Below are 18,173 nucleotides of genomic sequence, written 5' to 3'. Positions count from 1 at the left end.
ATATCGATTATCGGCCAATATTGGATATCAGCTTTTTTTTTAGCCCCCAGTATCGGTATCAGCATCGGCCCCAAAAATCCCATATCGGTCGGGCTCTAGTTTGTTGTGCCTGGAACCACGTGTTTGTGTTGGGTTTTAGTTGATTTGATTTTCTTTCAATCACTTGCTGTAAGAATACAATGAATAATTATTATTAAATAGTTCAACTTCGGATAAGGAAGAGAGGGAAGAAAAGGAGAGTGTTAAAAGATTTTAGATTTTTACACATTGTTGATTTTTTTATTATTGCATGTTGTTAATTATTGTTGATTATTACATGTGGTTGGTTAATGCAGAGCTCAGTGTAATTGTTGCTCTTGGGTAGAAGCTCTTTTCCAGTCCTGTAGTCTGCGCTCTGATGGTCCAGTATCTTCTCCCACCGTCTTTGACAGTGTTCAATAATATCTTTTCTCAGTGACTCGGTGAAAGTACTTTGTCGTCTTTCGTTCTGATTCTGATCATGATGGTTTCGTCTTTTTCAGGCCTTCTTAGAGATGGACACTCATGAAGCAGCTCTGGACGTGGTGAACTACTACGAGCAGCACCCGGCGTCTCTGTACGGCAAACCGGTGTCCTTCTACCTGTCCAAGAGGCTCATGGTCATCGAGGTAACGGACCGAACAGTCTTCAGCAGCAGGTGAGACCCGGGTTCAGAACCTGAGTCTGAACCGGTTTGTGTTTCACCTTCAGAAAGCGAATCGCTCGTCTGACAGGATGATGGACAGACCCGTCAGAGACTTCAAAGGTCACGGCAGTCAGGTGGTCTTCTTCACCAACCTACCCAGAGACGAGGAGACGAAGAAGGAGCTGCTGACCGTCGCCGGACGCTTCGGGACCGTGGAGAAACACCTGTTCTTACACAAAGAGGTAATGGAGACCCTACTTTAACCCCATCTTCTCTGATGAAACTACTGGTCAGATTTATTTCAAATTTTATATGTAGCTATAAAGTTTGTTCACAGTTTTTAGAAATTTAGGTCTTTGATGAATTTTTGAAATTGTTTTTTTTTTTTTACTTACAATGGACCATATTTTGATGATTTATAACATGGAAATGGTTCAAGATATCAATATAGTTACTATTGAGCACTGATAGGAAGTCATATATGGACTTTCATTTGGTACTGTGACCTTGAAGGGTCAAAGTCAAGGTCACCAGTGTCTACATCTCAACAATCTTGTTCTGTGAAACTACTGGTTGGATTCATTTCAAAACTTAAATATTGTCATTGGCCATTGGTCCTATTCCCCCCCCCCCCCCCCCCCCCAGAGGGGAAGGCAACGGGTATTGTTTTTGGTTCCGTTTGTTTGTTTGTTAAACTACTGATTGAATTCGTGCCACATTGGGTTTATAGATTGCCAGTCACACAGAAATAGAACTCATTACATTTTGGGAAAAGTAGGTCAAAGTTACATTTTTTAATGAATTTTCTGAATCTTTTTTTTCCCCATTTACTTATAATGTGCAAAATTTCACATGTCTGTAGCAGCAAAACTATTGGTTGAATTAATACCAAGTTGGATTTATAGATCGCCAGTGACCCAGAATAAATGTGGTTGCATTTTGGAAAAAGTAAGTCATAGTTTCAATTTTGTATGAATTTTTTAAATATTTTTTTCCCATTTACTTATAATGGACAAATTTTCCACATCTATAAAAACAACATTTTTGCTTCAGTTTACTTCAAACTTGGTACATAGAGGCAGTTGATATGCTGACATCAGCACACACATAGATGACATGACATCAGCTGGATCGATGCCAAAATAAGCTACAATACTTGTTAGGGGCAGGGTTTTATTATGCCTGGCACCACTTGTTATTTTTGATTTGCTGGTCATCGTGTGTGTTGCAGTTAATGGCATGAATTTCTGCAAGAATATTTTTTTATTTTTTTTACATATTTTTAATCTAATGTTATTTACTGGTCTGTTATACAATACTGACATTTTTTGCATCCTCTGCTATAAAATCATATTTCTGCTTCTATTCTGCATAAATCGCATAAACCACTTTAGCTCTGGTTAAAATTATTTTTGCATCACTGTTGTATGAAAGTAAACATAATTATAAGAACAGATCTCATAACTATTAGAAAAAGGTGTCATTGCTACAAATAAGATGCCATTGTTGCACAGTTTCCATGTTAATATTGATAATACTGGTACTGAATTTCTATCAGTTCACTGGGCAACTCCCACTAAGACCTGAGTTACACACTGATAGTTGCAGGTCATCCACCACAACAAATCAGCCATGGTTTAGATTATGAGCTTAATGTTGATTATAGAATCTGTTATCTTGTCTTATCTATGTGACCGGGTATAAGCTGTTTGAGTAAATGCGCTGGGGTGCCGTTCTGCCTTTTCGCAGGCATTTGTTCAGCTCGGAACGCCACAGGACGCAGAGATGTTGGTGAAATATTACAGCATGAACCCACTCACTATCAGAGGCCGACAGATCCGCCTCAACATCTGCGCCAAGTACAAGACCCTGAAGTGAGTGTGAAGGACAGGTCAGATGAGTGGGCGGGGGGTTGACGGGTTAGAAGCACGAAGTAGTGAAACTTTACTCAATTCTGGTCAGTCCTGAAGGAAAATTAAGTCAAAAGTGTTGAATGGTTGTAATTTAAAGGTCAAAACGTGAAATTCTATTCAGTGAAAAATATTAAACTATGACTTGTAGTTAAACACTGTTTGATCATTAGAACACATTCACTGCTCAGTTTCCTTCTGGGGTAAGATTTATGGACGCACTGACTGGAAAATTCTACGCCAATACCATACCACGTATACATATATGAAATGATAGTTTATCCAGTGCCGATACTGATGTTTCCTTGTTTATTACCTCCGCCAAGGAGGTTATGTTTTTTCCAGGGTTTGTTTGTCTGTCTGTTTGTTTGTCTGTCCGTTAGTGTGCAACATAACTCAAAAAGTTATGGACAGATTTTGATGAAATTTTCAGGGTTTGTTGGAAATGGGATAAGGAAGAAATGATTAACTTTTGGTGGTGATTGGGGGTGGGGGGGCCCACGGGGGGGGGGCCACTGATCAGCCTTGGCGGAGGTCTGCGCTCTCCGAGTGCTTCTAGTTTACAAAGAAATCTTCATTGTAAATATAAAAGTATTTAATATTTTAAAGCAGTGGTTCCCAACCTTTTTTGGCCCGTGACCCCATTTTAACATCACAAATTTCTGGCGACCCCAGACATTCAAAAGGGAGACTTTTTTTTTTTTTTTTTTTGCTAAAATTTATTTGTTTTTGATCATGTCATAGTTTATTATACTATGTTTCAAATAAACATTAATTTTAGACAACATTTAGGCTATGTAATGTATATTATTATGGATGGAGGCAGAAAAGCCAGGTTGAGAATACTGCTCAAAATGAGAGTTTTATTTTCCTTGGTCATGTCTTTTATGTATTGTATTGTGATTGTCTCTCTCAACTCATGATATATTTTTATTAAGTTTTTATTTTTATCAATTACTAGAAATTTCAGGCGACCCCATGTGGGATCCTGACCCCAAGGTTGAAAAACACTGATTTAAAGTCTTTCAGTCCCTTATCACATTATATATGAATGAAAAGATTCTAATAGAAATTTATGAAAAAATTTGACATAACATAAAATAAACATGTACCTCTGCCATCAGTGAAGACACGATGGTATCTGATACGACAATGCCAACAAATATCAGCTGATACTGATATTTTTGACATTTTTGCTTTTTAGAATCTATTATACAAATGTACATAAAATTACTGCATGTTTATGTAAAGGTTAAAGGTTAACATGGAAACACAAACAAATGTAAAACATTGACGAACTAGAACATTTGTCTTTTGTTTTCAATTTATCTTCTCAAAGTATGTAAGATTTACTTGATTTTGTGTCTGAAGCAGATCTTTTCCAAAAACTGTAGACCAGTGTTTTTACAGGTTGGTATAATAAAGAATGTTTGGAGAAGGAAAACACAAACAGGCAATTAATTAATCACTTCCTTTTAACTCATGAAAAAATGACACATCAGAAATCTACACTTTTTGACTTTATTATAAATTGTCTAAAAGGTGAAACATCAAAGTAAACCTAGAAAAGTCACTGAATTTTTAAAATCTAATTTTCCAAACCTGGAAAAGTGATGTCCTGGAATTTAATTTATGATAATTCAGATTTTTCCCTTTAGGGCTGTAGATTATGTTTAATAAAACCTAAGACTCAGATCATGTGAATTCATCAAAATGTGTTTAATTTCACTGAAACAATTCTTATTATGCTACTTTAGAAGCAGTAAAATGATGAATTCAGTGGTGGAATTTTCCCTTTCCTGGTGTAACGTACTTTTTTTTTTTTTTTTTTTTTTTTTTTTTTTATTGGAAAAGGTGACAAAGTATCTTCAACATTACCATTCATACATATGTTATTTATTAGAGCCCTTTTTGTATTTCTTATTTTATACATACAAAAGTGTAAAAACAAAAACCTGAACATATGAACTGGGTGCTTAGTTTTGGCATTTCTCGCTTATTTCTTGTTGATAATGTTCGGTGTCAATCTCTGTATTATGAACACATTACTTGAAATTCTAACTGTTATATTTGTTAAATGAAAAGTTCTATAAATGTTGAAAAGTTCTATAAATAAAATGGAAAAAAAAATAAATCATAGTTTAACAATACCTCTAGGTTCTTTAAACATTGCACATGTTTATGCAGAAAAGCATACAACAAGGAAAAAATACAGGGAGATCATTAAAAAAAAGGACGTTTTTAGAGAAGCGATACAAATTCTGGGTGGCTACAGGATAAAAACTTGATCCATTTGTCCCAAAATTTATGGCTTCTGATAGATTAAGTAAATTTTTGCATTTTGAGTATTTGTAAGATGATCTCATACCAATCTTCTAACTAGTGCAGTTTACGTCCCTGAATTTTGTCTGTAATGAAATTCATGAAACGAGGATAAACCAGTCAGATTTTACACGGAGACACTGAAGGGAACTCTTAGAAATGCAGTCGATTCAGGCATTTTAATCTGTTTGTGGACGTTCAGGTGCTTCTACTGATACGTCTACAGATTAATCTGTGTCTCTACTGTTTGCATCTCAGCATCAACAGGAGACAGGAAGGCTTCGGAGACGGTCGAGGTCGGAGGAACGACGGAGGAAACTTCAGCTCCGGATCCAGGAGCAGCTTCACGTCCAGAAATTCATCGTCCAGAACCTCCTCCAGCTCCAGAACCAGAGAGGACAGGAAGAGGGAGGAGGAGGAGAGACCTGCAGTCAAGGAGAAGGAGGAGGAAGAGGAAGAGGAGGAAGAGGAGGAGGAGGAGGAAGAGGAGGTGTGTGGGGTGATGGAAGGGGAGGACGGAGGAGAGGAGGAGCAGATGACGACCAATGGAGACACAGAGGGGGCGGAGCCAGAGGGAGTGGACGCCAAAACAGATGCAGGGGAGTCGAAGAAGGTGAGGAAGGAATGAACACAAGCCTCAGCAGAAATTATTCGAAATAAAAAATACAATTAAGCTTTTAGGGATGTCAAGTTTTTTGTTTTTTTTTCAACTTTAAGAAAATCAGTACAATCAAAATCTAATAAAACGACAGCACAATTATTGGAAGGGGTTGTAATCATTCCACTTTTAAGAATTCCTGCTACATTCTAATGGTTTCTGTTGCTTTTTTTATTTATTAGGGATAGTGAATGAAAATAAACATTGGATTCACACGTGAGGATTTTAAAATTTGGAACTTTTTTCAAACATCTGTCTTTTTGAATACGAAATTTGCGTAATAAAATAAAAACATTGATAGTAAATGATATTTTAAAATTTGTTTGGTCAAAATGTCTAATTACGTTCTTATGTATAATTTCAATGGCGCTGGTTAATTTGAATGAGAATAATCCAATCCAACTTTATTTGTAAAGCACTTTAAAACAGCCGCAGTGGACCAGAGCGCTGTACAGAAGAATAAATGAAACCAAAATAAAAGAATAAAATACAGAATAGATTTAAAGACATAGAACTGTAGAAAATAGAAAACAGTGCTGTACAGAAGAATAAATAAAGCCCAAATAAAATAATAAAATACAGAATATATTAAAAAACATAAAAAGCCATACAATTAAAAATAAAGGGATTAAGGATTAAGAATAAGGACAATAATAGAATAGATGAAGTGATTCTGATTCTTTATTACAGAATGTTCATGTATTTTCAGTATTTAAGTACTTGGAATACAGTTTGGTGGAATGTCTGTTGTGTCTAAAACAATGTCACGTGTCCTCAGGTTTCAGGGGGCGATGATGGCGCCGAGGACACGCCTGCAGAAGGGGGTGGGGCTGAGGGGGATGCCAAACCGGGGGTGGAGCCAGAACGGTTGGAAAGTGAAGCTTCAGTTAAAGATGGAGAGAACGCAGAGCAGACGGAGGAGGCGATGGAGGGAGACGAACCTGACGACCTGGTGTGTGTTCACATCAGTCTGTTTTTCATCACATTTGACTTCTTCTTTTATTTGATCATGGTACATACACATTGCTGCTGAATTTCTTGTGAATGTAGTTGGTTTTTGTGCCGTGTCAGGACTTCCTGGAGAACATGGAGGACTTTGTGACTCTGGATGAACTTGCAGAAGACGAAGATGAATCCCACGACGACTCGGACTCCATCGGTACTTTTATCTGATCCGTTTCATATGATGAAGAGCTGAGTTATTTCTACACCAGTCGAGTCTTTAAGGCTCAGTGAAATATTTTAGTGAAAAGTTTTTTTCTTTTCTCCTTTTGTATATTTCAGATAACTCCAGGAAAGGGGTACGTACACCTCTAATCTGCAGATAGTGGGATGTTCTTTTTTTGCTAAGATAAATAACCATCTGTGTTTTGTGTCTTTTCCGTCTGTCAGGGTATGAGGGTGGTGAACGTCGTCGGCTTCAGACGAGGTTATAACTTCATGTCGGAGCTGTTGGGACTCGCCAAGCCGTTCGGAAAAGTGGTGCGACATTTGGTGCTCGACTTACGACCCGAGGTACTGAACACTGTTGTACTTTTTTTTTTTTAAACAACTTTATCATTTTTCCAGAACATTGACATCATTGAGGCATTTCTTACAAAATTTGTGAACTTGCCCCCTCCAAGTGGCATCCCCACTAATACATCCACATAAACACACACGTATCAAATGAGCAAACAAAACACCAAAAGAAAAAAAATAAGAAATATACACAAGTACACAAAAAAAGACTCAAACCAATCTGTGTTGATCATTCCGGCCATACCACCAACATTCTGGACCTCTGGCATAAGAAAAAAAAAACTCCCAGCAGTTAGAGTATAGGCACTGAGACGACTAGGACACCAGTCAAAGAGTGAGAAAGAAAGAAAAATAAATACATTAAATAAAAACAAGAAGTCAGGCAAAAGGCAGGCTCTTCATATGAGTTATGAACTGTGACCAGGTTCTGTCATATTTATCCTCCAACCCGTGGACTGGATACCTAATTTTTTCCAGGTCCAATCCCACCGTTGTACTTTTGACCACATCCCTTAATAACCTCTTCTTCAGGGCTGTCAAATATAAGGCCCGTGGGCCAAAACCGGCCCACCAAATGGTCCAATCCGGGCTGGGTTGGACTATTTGGTGGGTGTGGAACGAAATTGCAAAGTGCAAAAATGACACTAGTCGCTTTTCCATTGACCCTCAAATTGTACAAATTTAACTTTTTTTTTTATTGAAAGTTTTTGCGCTGGCAAGAGGTGGTTTTTTGGGCGTAGTGCAAATGGTATATCACGCAAAACAACAATGGAAAGACCTTTTGAATGAAAAAAACGGAAAAAACCATGAATTAAAAAACCGGATGTTTACGGACATTACAACAAGTGAAGAAGAAGAAACACGTCGCGGTATGTGTGGACACACCAGGAAACCCATCATTTTTTAGTTTAGTACGAGATAGAGGGGGAATATATAATAATAATAATGAATATATCTGTAAATCAACACCATATTTACGTTTGTCACCATGTTTATGGAGTGACTTCTCGTGTCATCTCGCGATAATAAATAAACAAATTATTGCATTTGTGATTTAATGGAAAAACCGACATTACACACTTCTGTTTTCTCGACATTTAGTAAATATTGGTAGTTTTGCACAGATGTCCAATGGAAAAGTGACTACAGACAATATTAACAGTCAGTGGTGTTCAGGGGTCATATTCAACTCAGTGTGAGATCAAGTAAAATCTATATCTGGCCAATTTGGTACCTACATGTGAGGAGTAGTCCCATCTCCACATTTAATATCTCAGCAAGTTGATAGGGTCAATATTTTCGGAGATATTAGTCATATTTTGGAGTACAACTGCTGTTGATGTTTGTTTTTCTGGGGGGATCTGTCCTTTTCTACTGTAGCCCTCTGAGATTCACTGAATGAAAAGTGCGTTATAAATAAAATGTATAATTAATTTATTATTATTACATTTGCCTTACAATCACAGAAGCCTAGTACCACACTGTATGATGGGAAATGAAGTTAAAAACAGGAACGCTGCATTTACTCCTGTAGTCGCCACATATCAGTACTAACTGCAACCATACGGCCTGTGCGTACGGAGAACTCCCACCAACACCCACCAAGGAGTAATGAATTTTCACCAGTATGTCTGAGAAATGGGCATTAAATTCTGTTCTAAGTTGTTTTAAAAAGTGTTGAATTTAACTTGTAGGAACCCTGTATAAATGACAACCCCAAATTTTCTCCTTGGTTTAATGTGAAAAAAGTAAAATTACATAATGAGTATATTTACATTTCCTAACTATCCTGTCTGAATATCCGGAAGAAATGAGAAACCAGAAAGAAAAATAAGCATAATTTTATTTTTATTTTTTAACAATATTCAGCCTGTCACTAAATGTTTTCTGCTCTTGTAGATCCACTGTGTTAATAATAAGTTGAGACATAATATTGTTGACATTGCACTTATTTTTTAAAAAGACATTTCAGAGTGTACACGGTTGTTCAGGTTATTCACATTTTTATGATGTAATTCAACTTTCCCACTAAAACAAAGAGAAAGGTTTGGATTATTATTTATAGGTTATTATTTTATGGGTCGGGTCCATTTGAGATCACACTGGGCTGAATATGGAACCTGAACTGAAGTGAGTTTGATACCCCTGCTCTACTTAATAATATTAATAATATAAGGAGCACAGGAAAAAGGTGTCATGTTTTCAGAGTAAAGGCTCAGTACTGCAGGAAAATGTCACTTAAAAACTGATATTTGGACTTTTTTAGTTGGAAAATTGATTGTATTTAAATTGTGCATGAGGTCAGTATTAATTGTACTTCTAAACATGGAGAATCAGCGTTCAGTTTCTATGCTCCGTATATCTGGAACAAACTACCAGAAAATATCAGGTCTGCTGAGAGTCTGAGTTCTTTTAAGTCAAGGTTAAAGAGTCACCTGTTCACTGCTGCCTTTGACTAAAAGGCTTTTGGCTTTTTAAATTTTATATTCTCTTTTAAAACTCTGCACTGCAACTCTTACTTTAATATTTGTGTGTTTTTATTTTTTTGGATTTTATGTGTTGTTTTCTTACTTGCTCTTTGTAATCACCTTTTACATGTTTCTTTTATAATGTTTTCAATGTGTTTCTTTTTATTTCAATGTCCTGTGTGAAGCACCTTGAATTGCCTTGTTGCTGAAATGTGCTATACAAATAAACTTGCCTTGCCTTCCCTAAAATGATCAGAATGGCGTAGACTTTTTCAGTTTTTAGTCCTGCTTGTTTTGATCTGGTTTATATGAATCCGTATTGTTCGTCCTCTCCATCAGGCCTACTTTCAGTTCGCCACAGAAGAAGAAGCTCGTACGATGGCGAAGTTCTACAGCGGGAACGTGTTGCCGTCGGTTTGCGGTCGAGCAGTCAGAGTCAGTCACTCCATGACCTACCCGACCATCCAGGTGAGCCCCGTCCCCTTCCTCCTCCGTCTTCATCTCATTCTTTTTTCTACCTCTGCGTCTTCTTCAGCCCTCCTTCATATTTGTGTTGGTTTGATCCGTCAGTGCGGTACCAGCCGGGTGGTCTACATCGGCCAGATCCCCAACATCAAATACTCCGACGACGACATCCTCAAACTAGCCATGCCGTTCGGAAAAGTCCGGAAATACTTCCTGCACCGGCTCAAGAGAGAGGTAGGAACATTCTACACTGCACTTCAGGAATATTGTTTGAATTTGTCCTAAAGGAAATGTGTAGTTTTTAATTACAGACATCACCACACTTACACTATATGGACAAAAGTATGTGGACACGTTGAATTCAAGTGTTTCTTTTCTAACGGGTCTGGGATACAAAACAATAATGACAAATGTCATAATATAGTTTTATATGGGGATAAATATTACTGCATTTCAAGGGTGTAATGGTGCACTCGTTTGTACAGAACTGTTTCATTTCGGGGCCTTCGATACAATACTGAGCTGTACCGAATAAATACGTGTAGTTCAGTGGTTCCCAGCTTTTTTTGGCTTGTGACCCCATTTTAACATCACAAATTTCTAGTGACCCCAGACATTCAGAAGGGAGACATTTTTTCTGCTAAAATTAATTTGTTTTTGATCATGTAATAGTTTGCTATACTATGTTGCAAATAAACGTTAATTTTAGTCTATATAATATATATTATTATGGACGGAGGCAGTAAATCCAGGTGTAGATTACTGCACGAAGTCAGAATTTGATTTTCCTTGGTCAGGATATGTACAGTCAGTCCAGCTTGGATTTTCAAGGCTGACAATTAATACTGAACGAACAATAACTCAAACTATGAATTATGAAAGAGCTGCAGCATCTGAAACTGACCACGATGAACATTTGACAGATAAACAGAACCACAGTGCTGCAGTTTCACACTCAGTTTGTCATGTCTTTTATGGATTGGGATTGTCTCTGTCAACTCACCATATGATATTTATTAGTACGTTTGTTTAAATTTTTTTTTTTTTTTTTTTTTATCAATTACTAGAAATTTCAGGTAACTCCATTTGAATTCCAGGCGATCCCATGTGTGGTCCTGACCCCAAGGTTGAAAAACACTGGTGTAGCCTATGTGAAGAACGCAAACACCACGGAGGACACAAGCAGAAGCCATGTGCAGGGTTTCCTTTATATACATTCAGCAGTGGCGAATTCTCAAAAAACCCCAAAACATGACAATAGACAGTATAACACAGGCACAGAAGCTGGGTCGGCTGTTCGAAGCATGTTAGTTTCATTTTCAGTTTTTGGTTTGTTGCAGCTTTTTGGCTCAAAAGAGTTTGTGGGTTCCTTTATAACAAAAAGAGATTTATTTTTTTAAGTCAAGTTGTCAAAATCAAGTGAACCTGCTCCTCTTCTCCTTCACGGAGCCTCTGCTGCGGTGTTACTGTGAGGTCACATTCACAATACGTCAGGGAATACTGTGAGGCGTTCACAAACACTCAGTAAATTACAGCGTTTGCCATAAACGAACACTGAACATTCAAAAATACAAAAATGCGGGTGCCTGTTAATGCACAAATGACTTCACCCCACCCACCCCCTGCACTGGTCTCCTTCAGTATACCAAAAACATACCAAACCGAAATGTTTCTGTACCGTTACACCCCTACTGTGTTGGGTAGTTTGGTTTAAATTGGTTTAAAATCCCTCAGAGAGGATTTTTACTTAATTTCTCTCAACATTGATTTTTTTCTCATCCATGACTATGATATTAAATGTTCTACCACTAAATTTATAAAACATTTTTCATGCTCTGATTGTAAATAATAATTTTTTACCAAAACTAACCATCTACTTTCTTCACATCACGGCGAGGAAGAAAAATCCACCATTAAACTTTAGGGAAATATTGATGTTTCTAAACTATATGGACAAAAATACAGAGACACAGAGATAAAAATTTAAAGCAAACTAACCAATGCAATGATAGTTATCCAAATTTACAACTATATTATGGCATTTGTCATTATTGTTTTGTATTCCAGACCCATTAGAAAAGAAACACCTGAATTCCACAAGTCCACATACTTTTGTCGTATTTAGTGCTATTTAATATTAATTACTCTGAATGTCTATTTACATTTTCGTTCCCTTTTCTAATAACTAATTCAAAACAAAACGCTGACTGTGCACAGATTAACCACTGCTGGTTCATATGTTTGTCAGTGTTTCATCGAGATGGAGAAAGCAGAGGACGCAGAGAGACTCGCTGAACATTACAAAACCGAACCGCCGAAGTTCAACGGCAAACGTCTGACGGTCTACGTCAGCAGGAAGTACAAACAGCTCAAATACGGGTCAGTAGCTCACATCGAGTCGTTTCATTTTAGATCGAGAGAATGTATGTGCTGTCAGAATGTGTTTTTTTTTTTTTTCATCAATCCATCGATTTTTAAAACAGGATCAAATAACTTGTAGATCTGATGGAACTATCACTGAGCCAGTTTACGCAATGAACGCTAATACTGCGATCGTTATCCGATTTACGGAGTTATCAGATTATTCAAGTGACCATGAAAACTGTATAATCTGATCAGATAACAGCAGTAATCTGACTGAGAAATCAGATTAACACACCTGGATTTTTCGCCAATTTTCCAATGTCTTCCTGCATGTGTGTACAGGTTCATCTGATTTTATTTTAAGTATTTTACATTTGCGAATGTGTAAACACGATTAAAATCATAGAAAATGGAAGTTATGTGCACAGAAGACAATAACAGAAGTTTGATTTTATCATCACTGGGCGAGGTCAAGGGCGTCACAGATGGACCGCCCACTACTTTTTGATTCAGAACAAGTTAAAGACAAATGTTCCACATAATTGTAAAGGTCTAAGTGCCATCTTAAACATTCTCAAAGGGCAAAATTTAGTTTTGAATATTTGTAAATGAAAAATATCAAAAACTACTGCGTCACAGATGGACAAAAAATTCACATCTATTTTTTGCAAGAATTACAAAGTTCTCCAAAGTGAAGTTCCTCTGACATTTTCATCCTCAAATGTACTCAGTGTATGCCTTAAACCCTCTATTTTACAACCAAATAATTAGAGGAAAAATCTATTTAATCATCTCTAAATAGCAAGAGTTTAGACAAATGGCAGCGTCACGGATGGACAACAAAAGTAAATATCAAATGAAACATTTTTTTTATTTAGTTATCAGTATCATATACATTTTTTTTTTTACAATATTTATCACATAAATAATATTAACATTATATTCAAATGTATTTTGCATAGATATATGGATTTCTTAATTTTAAACACTGTTTAGAATATGACATAAATAATATAATAGTCAAATATCAATGTATTTGGAATAAATTTAGTTTATTTCGGAGAGTTTATAAAATGAACCCAGAATGACAGCCCAAAACTGTCACTTTCCAAATATTCACACTCATAAAACTCCTCAAATTTTTTTTTTCACAAATGTTTTCTCATTACAAAATACATTTTCCTGAAAATATAAGTAAAATATAAATTTGGTGTGGATTATTGTAATTAAATTTTTTTGATCAGATGTTAACCTTCCCTTGACTTCGCCCCACTATGTACGTACGTACTACGAAAGGTATCAGACAATGGACCGAAACATCTAAACCAGGGTTTTCAATTATTGCATTTCTGAAGTTCATGTAAACGCGTCAGATCTGATTATTACAATTAGCTGATTACTCTGTTATCGGACATTTATGGTCATCTTTAACTGTTCTTTCAGACATCGTTGTGTGAGCACATCTGACGACAAGAAATCTGGAAAGAGAGAAAAGAGCAGCACGCCTCCTCGATCCTCCAAACATCCTGAAGCTCCTCCGGCCAAGAAACCAAAAGATGAGGAGAAAGCAGAGGAGAAACTAGAGAAGACAGAGGAGAAACCAGAGGAGAAGACAGAGGGGAAACCAGAGGAGAAGACAGAGGGGAAACCAGAGGAGAAGACAGAGGGGAAACCAGAGGAGAAAACCGAGGAGAAAGCAGAGGAGAAAACCGAGGAGAAAGCAGAGGAGAAAACCGAGGAGAAAGCAGAGGAGAAACGAGGGCAGGAAGAGGAGAATTCACAAGAAGAGGAAGAGGTGGCGGTGAAGGAAAAGGAGAATAAGCCAGAGGAGAGAGAGGAACAATCAGAGAAGGAACAAGAACAGGAGCAAGAGATAATGGAGGAGGAGGAGGAGAAGGCTGATGCTGGTAACGAAGAGGAGAAGAACGAAGACGCCTCAGAGGAGCAGCAGAGCAGCCTAGAACAAATCATAACAGTAAGAGTTTGACAGACAAGTGTCATTTTACCGATTCTGAGTCCAAATCCACCCAATATGTGATCCTAGTTCTAAAGAGTTAAAAGAGTCAGAGGAGGTGATGATGTGACGTTCATGAAGGTCTGAAAGGATTAGTTGGGCTTTTGTACTGGTTTTCCACCAAAAAAAACAAACAAACAATAGAGCTGAAGTTCTGCCCCAGGGGACCTTAGTGTGAAAACAATGTGTTGCAGTCAGTGGTCGGACATAAACTACAAACAAAAAGTTAAGATATTTCTCTTTTTTTTTGTGTCATTTTTGCCATTTGTAAATAAAACTGTCTGGTCATTTAAAAAAAAGTGTTTAAATTCATACACAAAAAATGGTTAAAAGCGCCGTGCAAGAATCCCAACTTGAAAAAAAAATTAAAAATATCCTTTACTTTTTGTCTGTAGTGTAAGTAATTAACCTGAAAGTCATGGTGGTGACATCATCAAGTCTGAAGACATCTCCATAGCAACAATAAACTAATACTTTTTTCACCTCACTCTTAAGGATTGAGGTGAAACATCATAAGGCAGTGACCGTTTTTGTGTTTTTAATGTGTGTCATGCACAGAAATGCAGTTCATTGAGCTGTTTTTTTTGTTTTTTTTTAATCTTTTTTGAGCGATGTAACAGTACTTACAAATAAGTGGAATTACAGTGCATACATTATCCATTACCTTTTATATGATTTTTCTCTTCAAAGAAGGGGCAACAGCAGAAAGAGAACATCAGAACAAAGTCTGTGCAGTAGAAATCCATTGAGCTGTTGGACACAAAACTTTAGTCTGGGCCAAAATGTAGACGTTCATGACTTGTAAAATCAAATTGACAAAGAAATGTGTAAATGATGGTACAATTTAAAAAAAAAAAAAAAAAAAAAGTCTCTCCATTGATGCCATTCATGTATTTCTTTTCTCTAAGTTTGATCCCATGGGCCTTCAGCCTTAACAGCAGCTGTTTAACGTCCACAGTCCGTCTGTTTGCATCTGATACATGGTGTTTGTTTGTGCAGCAGAAGTTGGAGGAGGAGTTAGAGTCTTTGTCCAATCAGAACGGACAGACTGAAGCCCCCCCGGTGGATGAACCCGAACCCAAACCCAGCGTGGCCTCTCTGCCGCTGCCTCCCTACGACCCCAACACCCCCATCGGTAACAAACCCACAAACACACCACGGTTCAGATCAGTCCACATGCATGACAAAACAGTGACCAGTATGGTTTATTATAGCCCCGGCCACCCAAAAGGCGGGGCTGTAACTATAGTACAGTATATAGAAGGGGTGTAAGAAAATATCGCAATATTTCATTTTACAATACTGTATCGATATTAAAAAGTACTGTATCGACATTCTTAAGTATTTATTCACTTGCAGATGTGGTGGAGGTTCATTTTTGTTTTTGTTTATATTTTATTTATTATTATTTAACACTGTTTTATTAAATAATGTTAGTTCCTTTGTTGGGATCGCACAAAAATGATGTTAGTTATGAACAAATAGAATATGAACATTTGAACAGGATCTTAATCTGTAATGTCTGCAAAACAGAATTTAAGTCGGAAAATTTTGTGATACAGCATCAGATCCTGTTGTGATCAAGTAAAAATGTTTAGTATTTGCGTATTTCTGGTGTAATCCAATTCTTCAAGGAAATAATCATTAAAAAAAAAAGAAACAAAAATTGCTTTTTTAACAGTGTCATGATATATCGTATCATGATCGTAGTATTGTGATTTGTATCATATCACCAGATTCTTGCCAATACACAGCCCTTGTATCCAGTAACACTAGGAATTCCAGCCGTCTGAGATTTTTGTCCAGCCGATTTTTCCAAGATTATTCACCTGATTCTTTTCAAATCTGACACATTTTCTTTAGCACTAGGAGATACAGCGGCAACTATAACTGAATTTCAATTTGATTTTATTTTTTTCTTCCATTTTTTCAAAATTATAACTCAGAAAATTTGTCCAATTGATTTCTTGAAGACTGTTTGTCAAATTAAGTGCGATTAGATTGAAAGTTAAGACTTGGGCAGAATAATGTTTGACTGAACTACCCACAAGGGGCAGTAATTCAGTTTAATCTACTTTACAATTATCTTTAAAATTCTAAATTAAAGCAGCGTAAGATGTTCGTCACCAATTTCTCATCAAATCTGTAAAACCTGAGTCACAGCCTTAGTATCACGAATCCGTTAGTCTTTTTGTGACTACGCACCGGAATCACTTCCCTCACGGTGAACTTCACAGTGTCCTCCATCACCAGCAGTCCGTTTTGTTTACATACCAAACCGAAACCAAACCGTCACTCAGACATTTTTGGAATTCCACGCAGCAGAAATGAAGCCGTTTCTGTGTTTGCTGCTGCTGCGGTCATACTGCGGCTGCATGGAAATTCCCATTCCCACAATGCACTTGGCAACAAAATTTCCAAAAATGCTCGAGTGACGTTTCAGTTTGGTATGTAAACAGACTGCTTGTGTTAGTACACTTAGAAGTGATTCAGCTGCATATTCACTGAAAGGCTAATGGATTCACGATACTCAGGCTATGACTCAGGTTTTACAGATCTGGGGAAAAATTGGTGACGAACATCATACGCTGCTTTAATCATTTTACTTTTTCAGTTGTTAAAACACTGTTTTGTATAAACAACACCGAGCAGCTCTAGACGTGCGTTACATGGGGTTTGTGTGTTCGTGCAGGTGCGGAACATGTGAAGATGGGTTATTACTGCCGCGTCTGCTTCCTGTTTTACTCCAACGAAGACACGGCCAAGGTAACGCACTGCAGCAGCCAGATGCACTACGACAAACTGCAGGTGAGGAAACGCACGATGACGACGACACACGACAAACCAATCACAACCTGATTCATCACCAGTTTATTATGTTCGGACCAGAACTCAGCCCAACATTAGATCAAGACACAATAGTACACACAGTTAAAAAAACAACAACAAAGAATTCCAGCTCTTCAACTGTTGAACAGAGTAATTATTCAGATTAACTTTGATCTTCCAAGAGAAATTCAAGGACTCAAGAAAACGCTAGTAAACAGTCATCAGTGCATTCCTTCTATTGTAGAAATAATATCCGTCAGTAGAAATCTAAGTGGAGAGTCCAGGTTTGGACAGCTCGATGGCACCGAGGAACAGCAGATTTACTATTATTCAAAAGTAGACATCTGTCTGGACAACACTGAAATAAACCGGGTTAACCCGTTAGAAAATGAGTTTGAATGAACTGCTCTAGACAACATTTACATACAAACTATACACTATGTGCACAATATAGACATTCAATATTCGATTGATAATCGTACAAACAGTGCTTTCAGATTTGTTACATCCAAAAAAAAAAAAAACTGCAAGTGATTCTTTTCACTATTGGTAGAGTTGTGGCAAAATTAAATATTAATTGTGTAAGTGTGAAAACTGGATCACTTGTGTAATTCCTGTCTAACTACGTGAGCTTATATCCTTGTAAAACTTCTAATGAGTTGTTTACACCAGAACTCAAAGATATTCACATTAATGATGCAGCAGAACACAGACTGAAACCAGTAAATCTGTTCAGAATTAAACAGCCTATAGATACAGAGCTAAAAAAACAAAACACAAGGTTATTCTAAATCAACGCCATGTTTTCAATTTAAACATTTCTGTTGTATTTTTATGGAAACATAACAGACTGCAAAAAGGAACTGATGAGCAGAAGTCTTAAATCTTCAACCCTCGCTAAACATTTTTAGTCCGAACTGAAACCGTCTGCTGCATCTGAGCCCTGGGGTGTCAAACA

General features: G+C 37.1%; 1 protein-coding gene across 6 annotated transcripts in view; it reads left to right on the top strand.

Moving 5' to 3' along the window:
- The window catches only part of matr3l1.2 (matrin 3-like 1.2), a 28,471-nt gene that overhangs the window by 9,237 nt on the left and 1,061 nt on the right, over nucleotides 1–18,173 (top strand). For 3 of the 6 annotated variants that reach the window (XM_030146229.1, XM_030146228.1, XM_030146232.1), the window contains 13 exons: nucleotides 522–647; nucleotides 730–906; nucleotides 2,414–2,538; nucleotides 5,155–5,509; nucleotides 6,333–6,506; nucleotides 6,626–6,713; nucleotides 6,839–6,855; nucleotides 6,947–7,069; nucleotides 9,883–10,242; nucleotides 12,257–12,387; nucleotides 13,816–14,347; nucleotides 15,386–15,521; nucleotides 17,079–17,194. In XM_030146229.1, coding sequence (XP_030002089.1) covers nucleotides 522–647; nucleotides 730–906; nucleotides 2,414–2,538; nucleotides 5,155–5,509; nucleotides 6,333–6,506; nucleotides 6,626–6,713; nucleotides 6,839–6,855; nucleotides 6,947–7,069; nucleotides 9,883–10,242; nucleotides 12,257–12,387; nucleotides 13,816–14,347; nucleotides 15,386–15,521; nucleotides 17,079–17,194 — 2,460 coding nt within the window. Of the gene's footprint in view, nucleotides 1–521; nucleotides 648–729; nucleotides 907–2,413; nucleotides 2,539–5,154; nucleotides 5,510–6,330; nucleotides 6,507–6,625; nucleotides 6,714–6,838; nucleotides 6,856–6,946; nucleotides 7,070–9,882; nucleotides 10,243–12,256; nucleotides 12,388–13,815; nucleotides 14,348–15,385; nucleotides 15,522–17,078; nucleotides 17,195–18,173 lie in introns of all 6 variants that reach the window. The other 3 variants (XM_030146233.1, XM_030146230.1, XM_030146231.1) reach the window with 3 other exon arrangements.

Source organism: Sphaeramia orbicularis, chromosome 10, assembly GCF_902148855.1.
Source record: "Sphaeramia orbicularis chromosome 10, fSphaOr1.1, whole genome shotgun sequence".
NCBI lineage: Eukaryota > Metazoa > Chordata > Actinopteri > Kurtiformes > Apogonidae > Sphaeramia > Sphaeramia orbicularis.
This window is presented reverse-complemented; position numbering and strand designations above follow the sequence as displayed.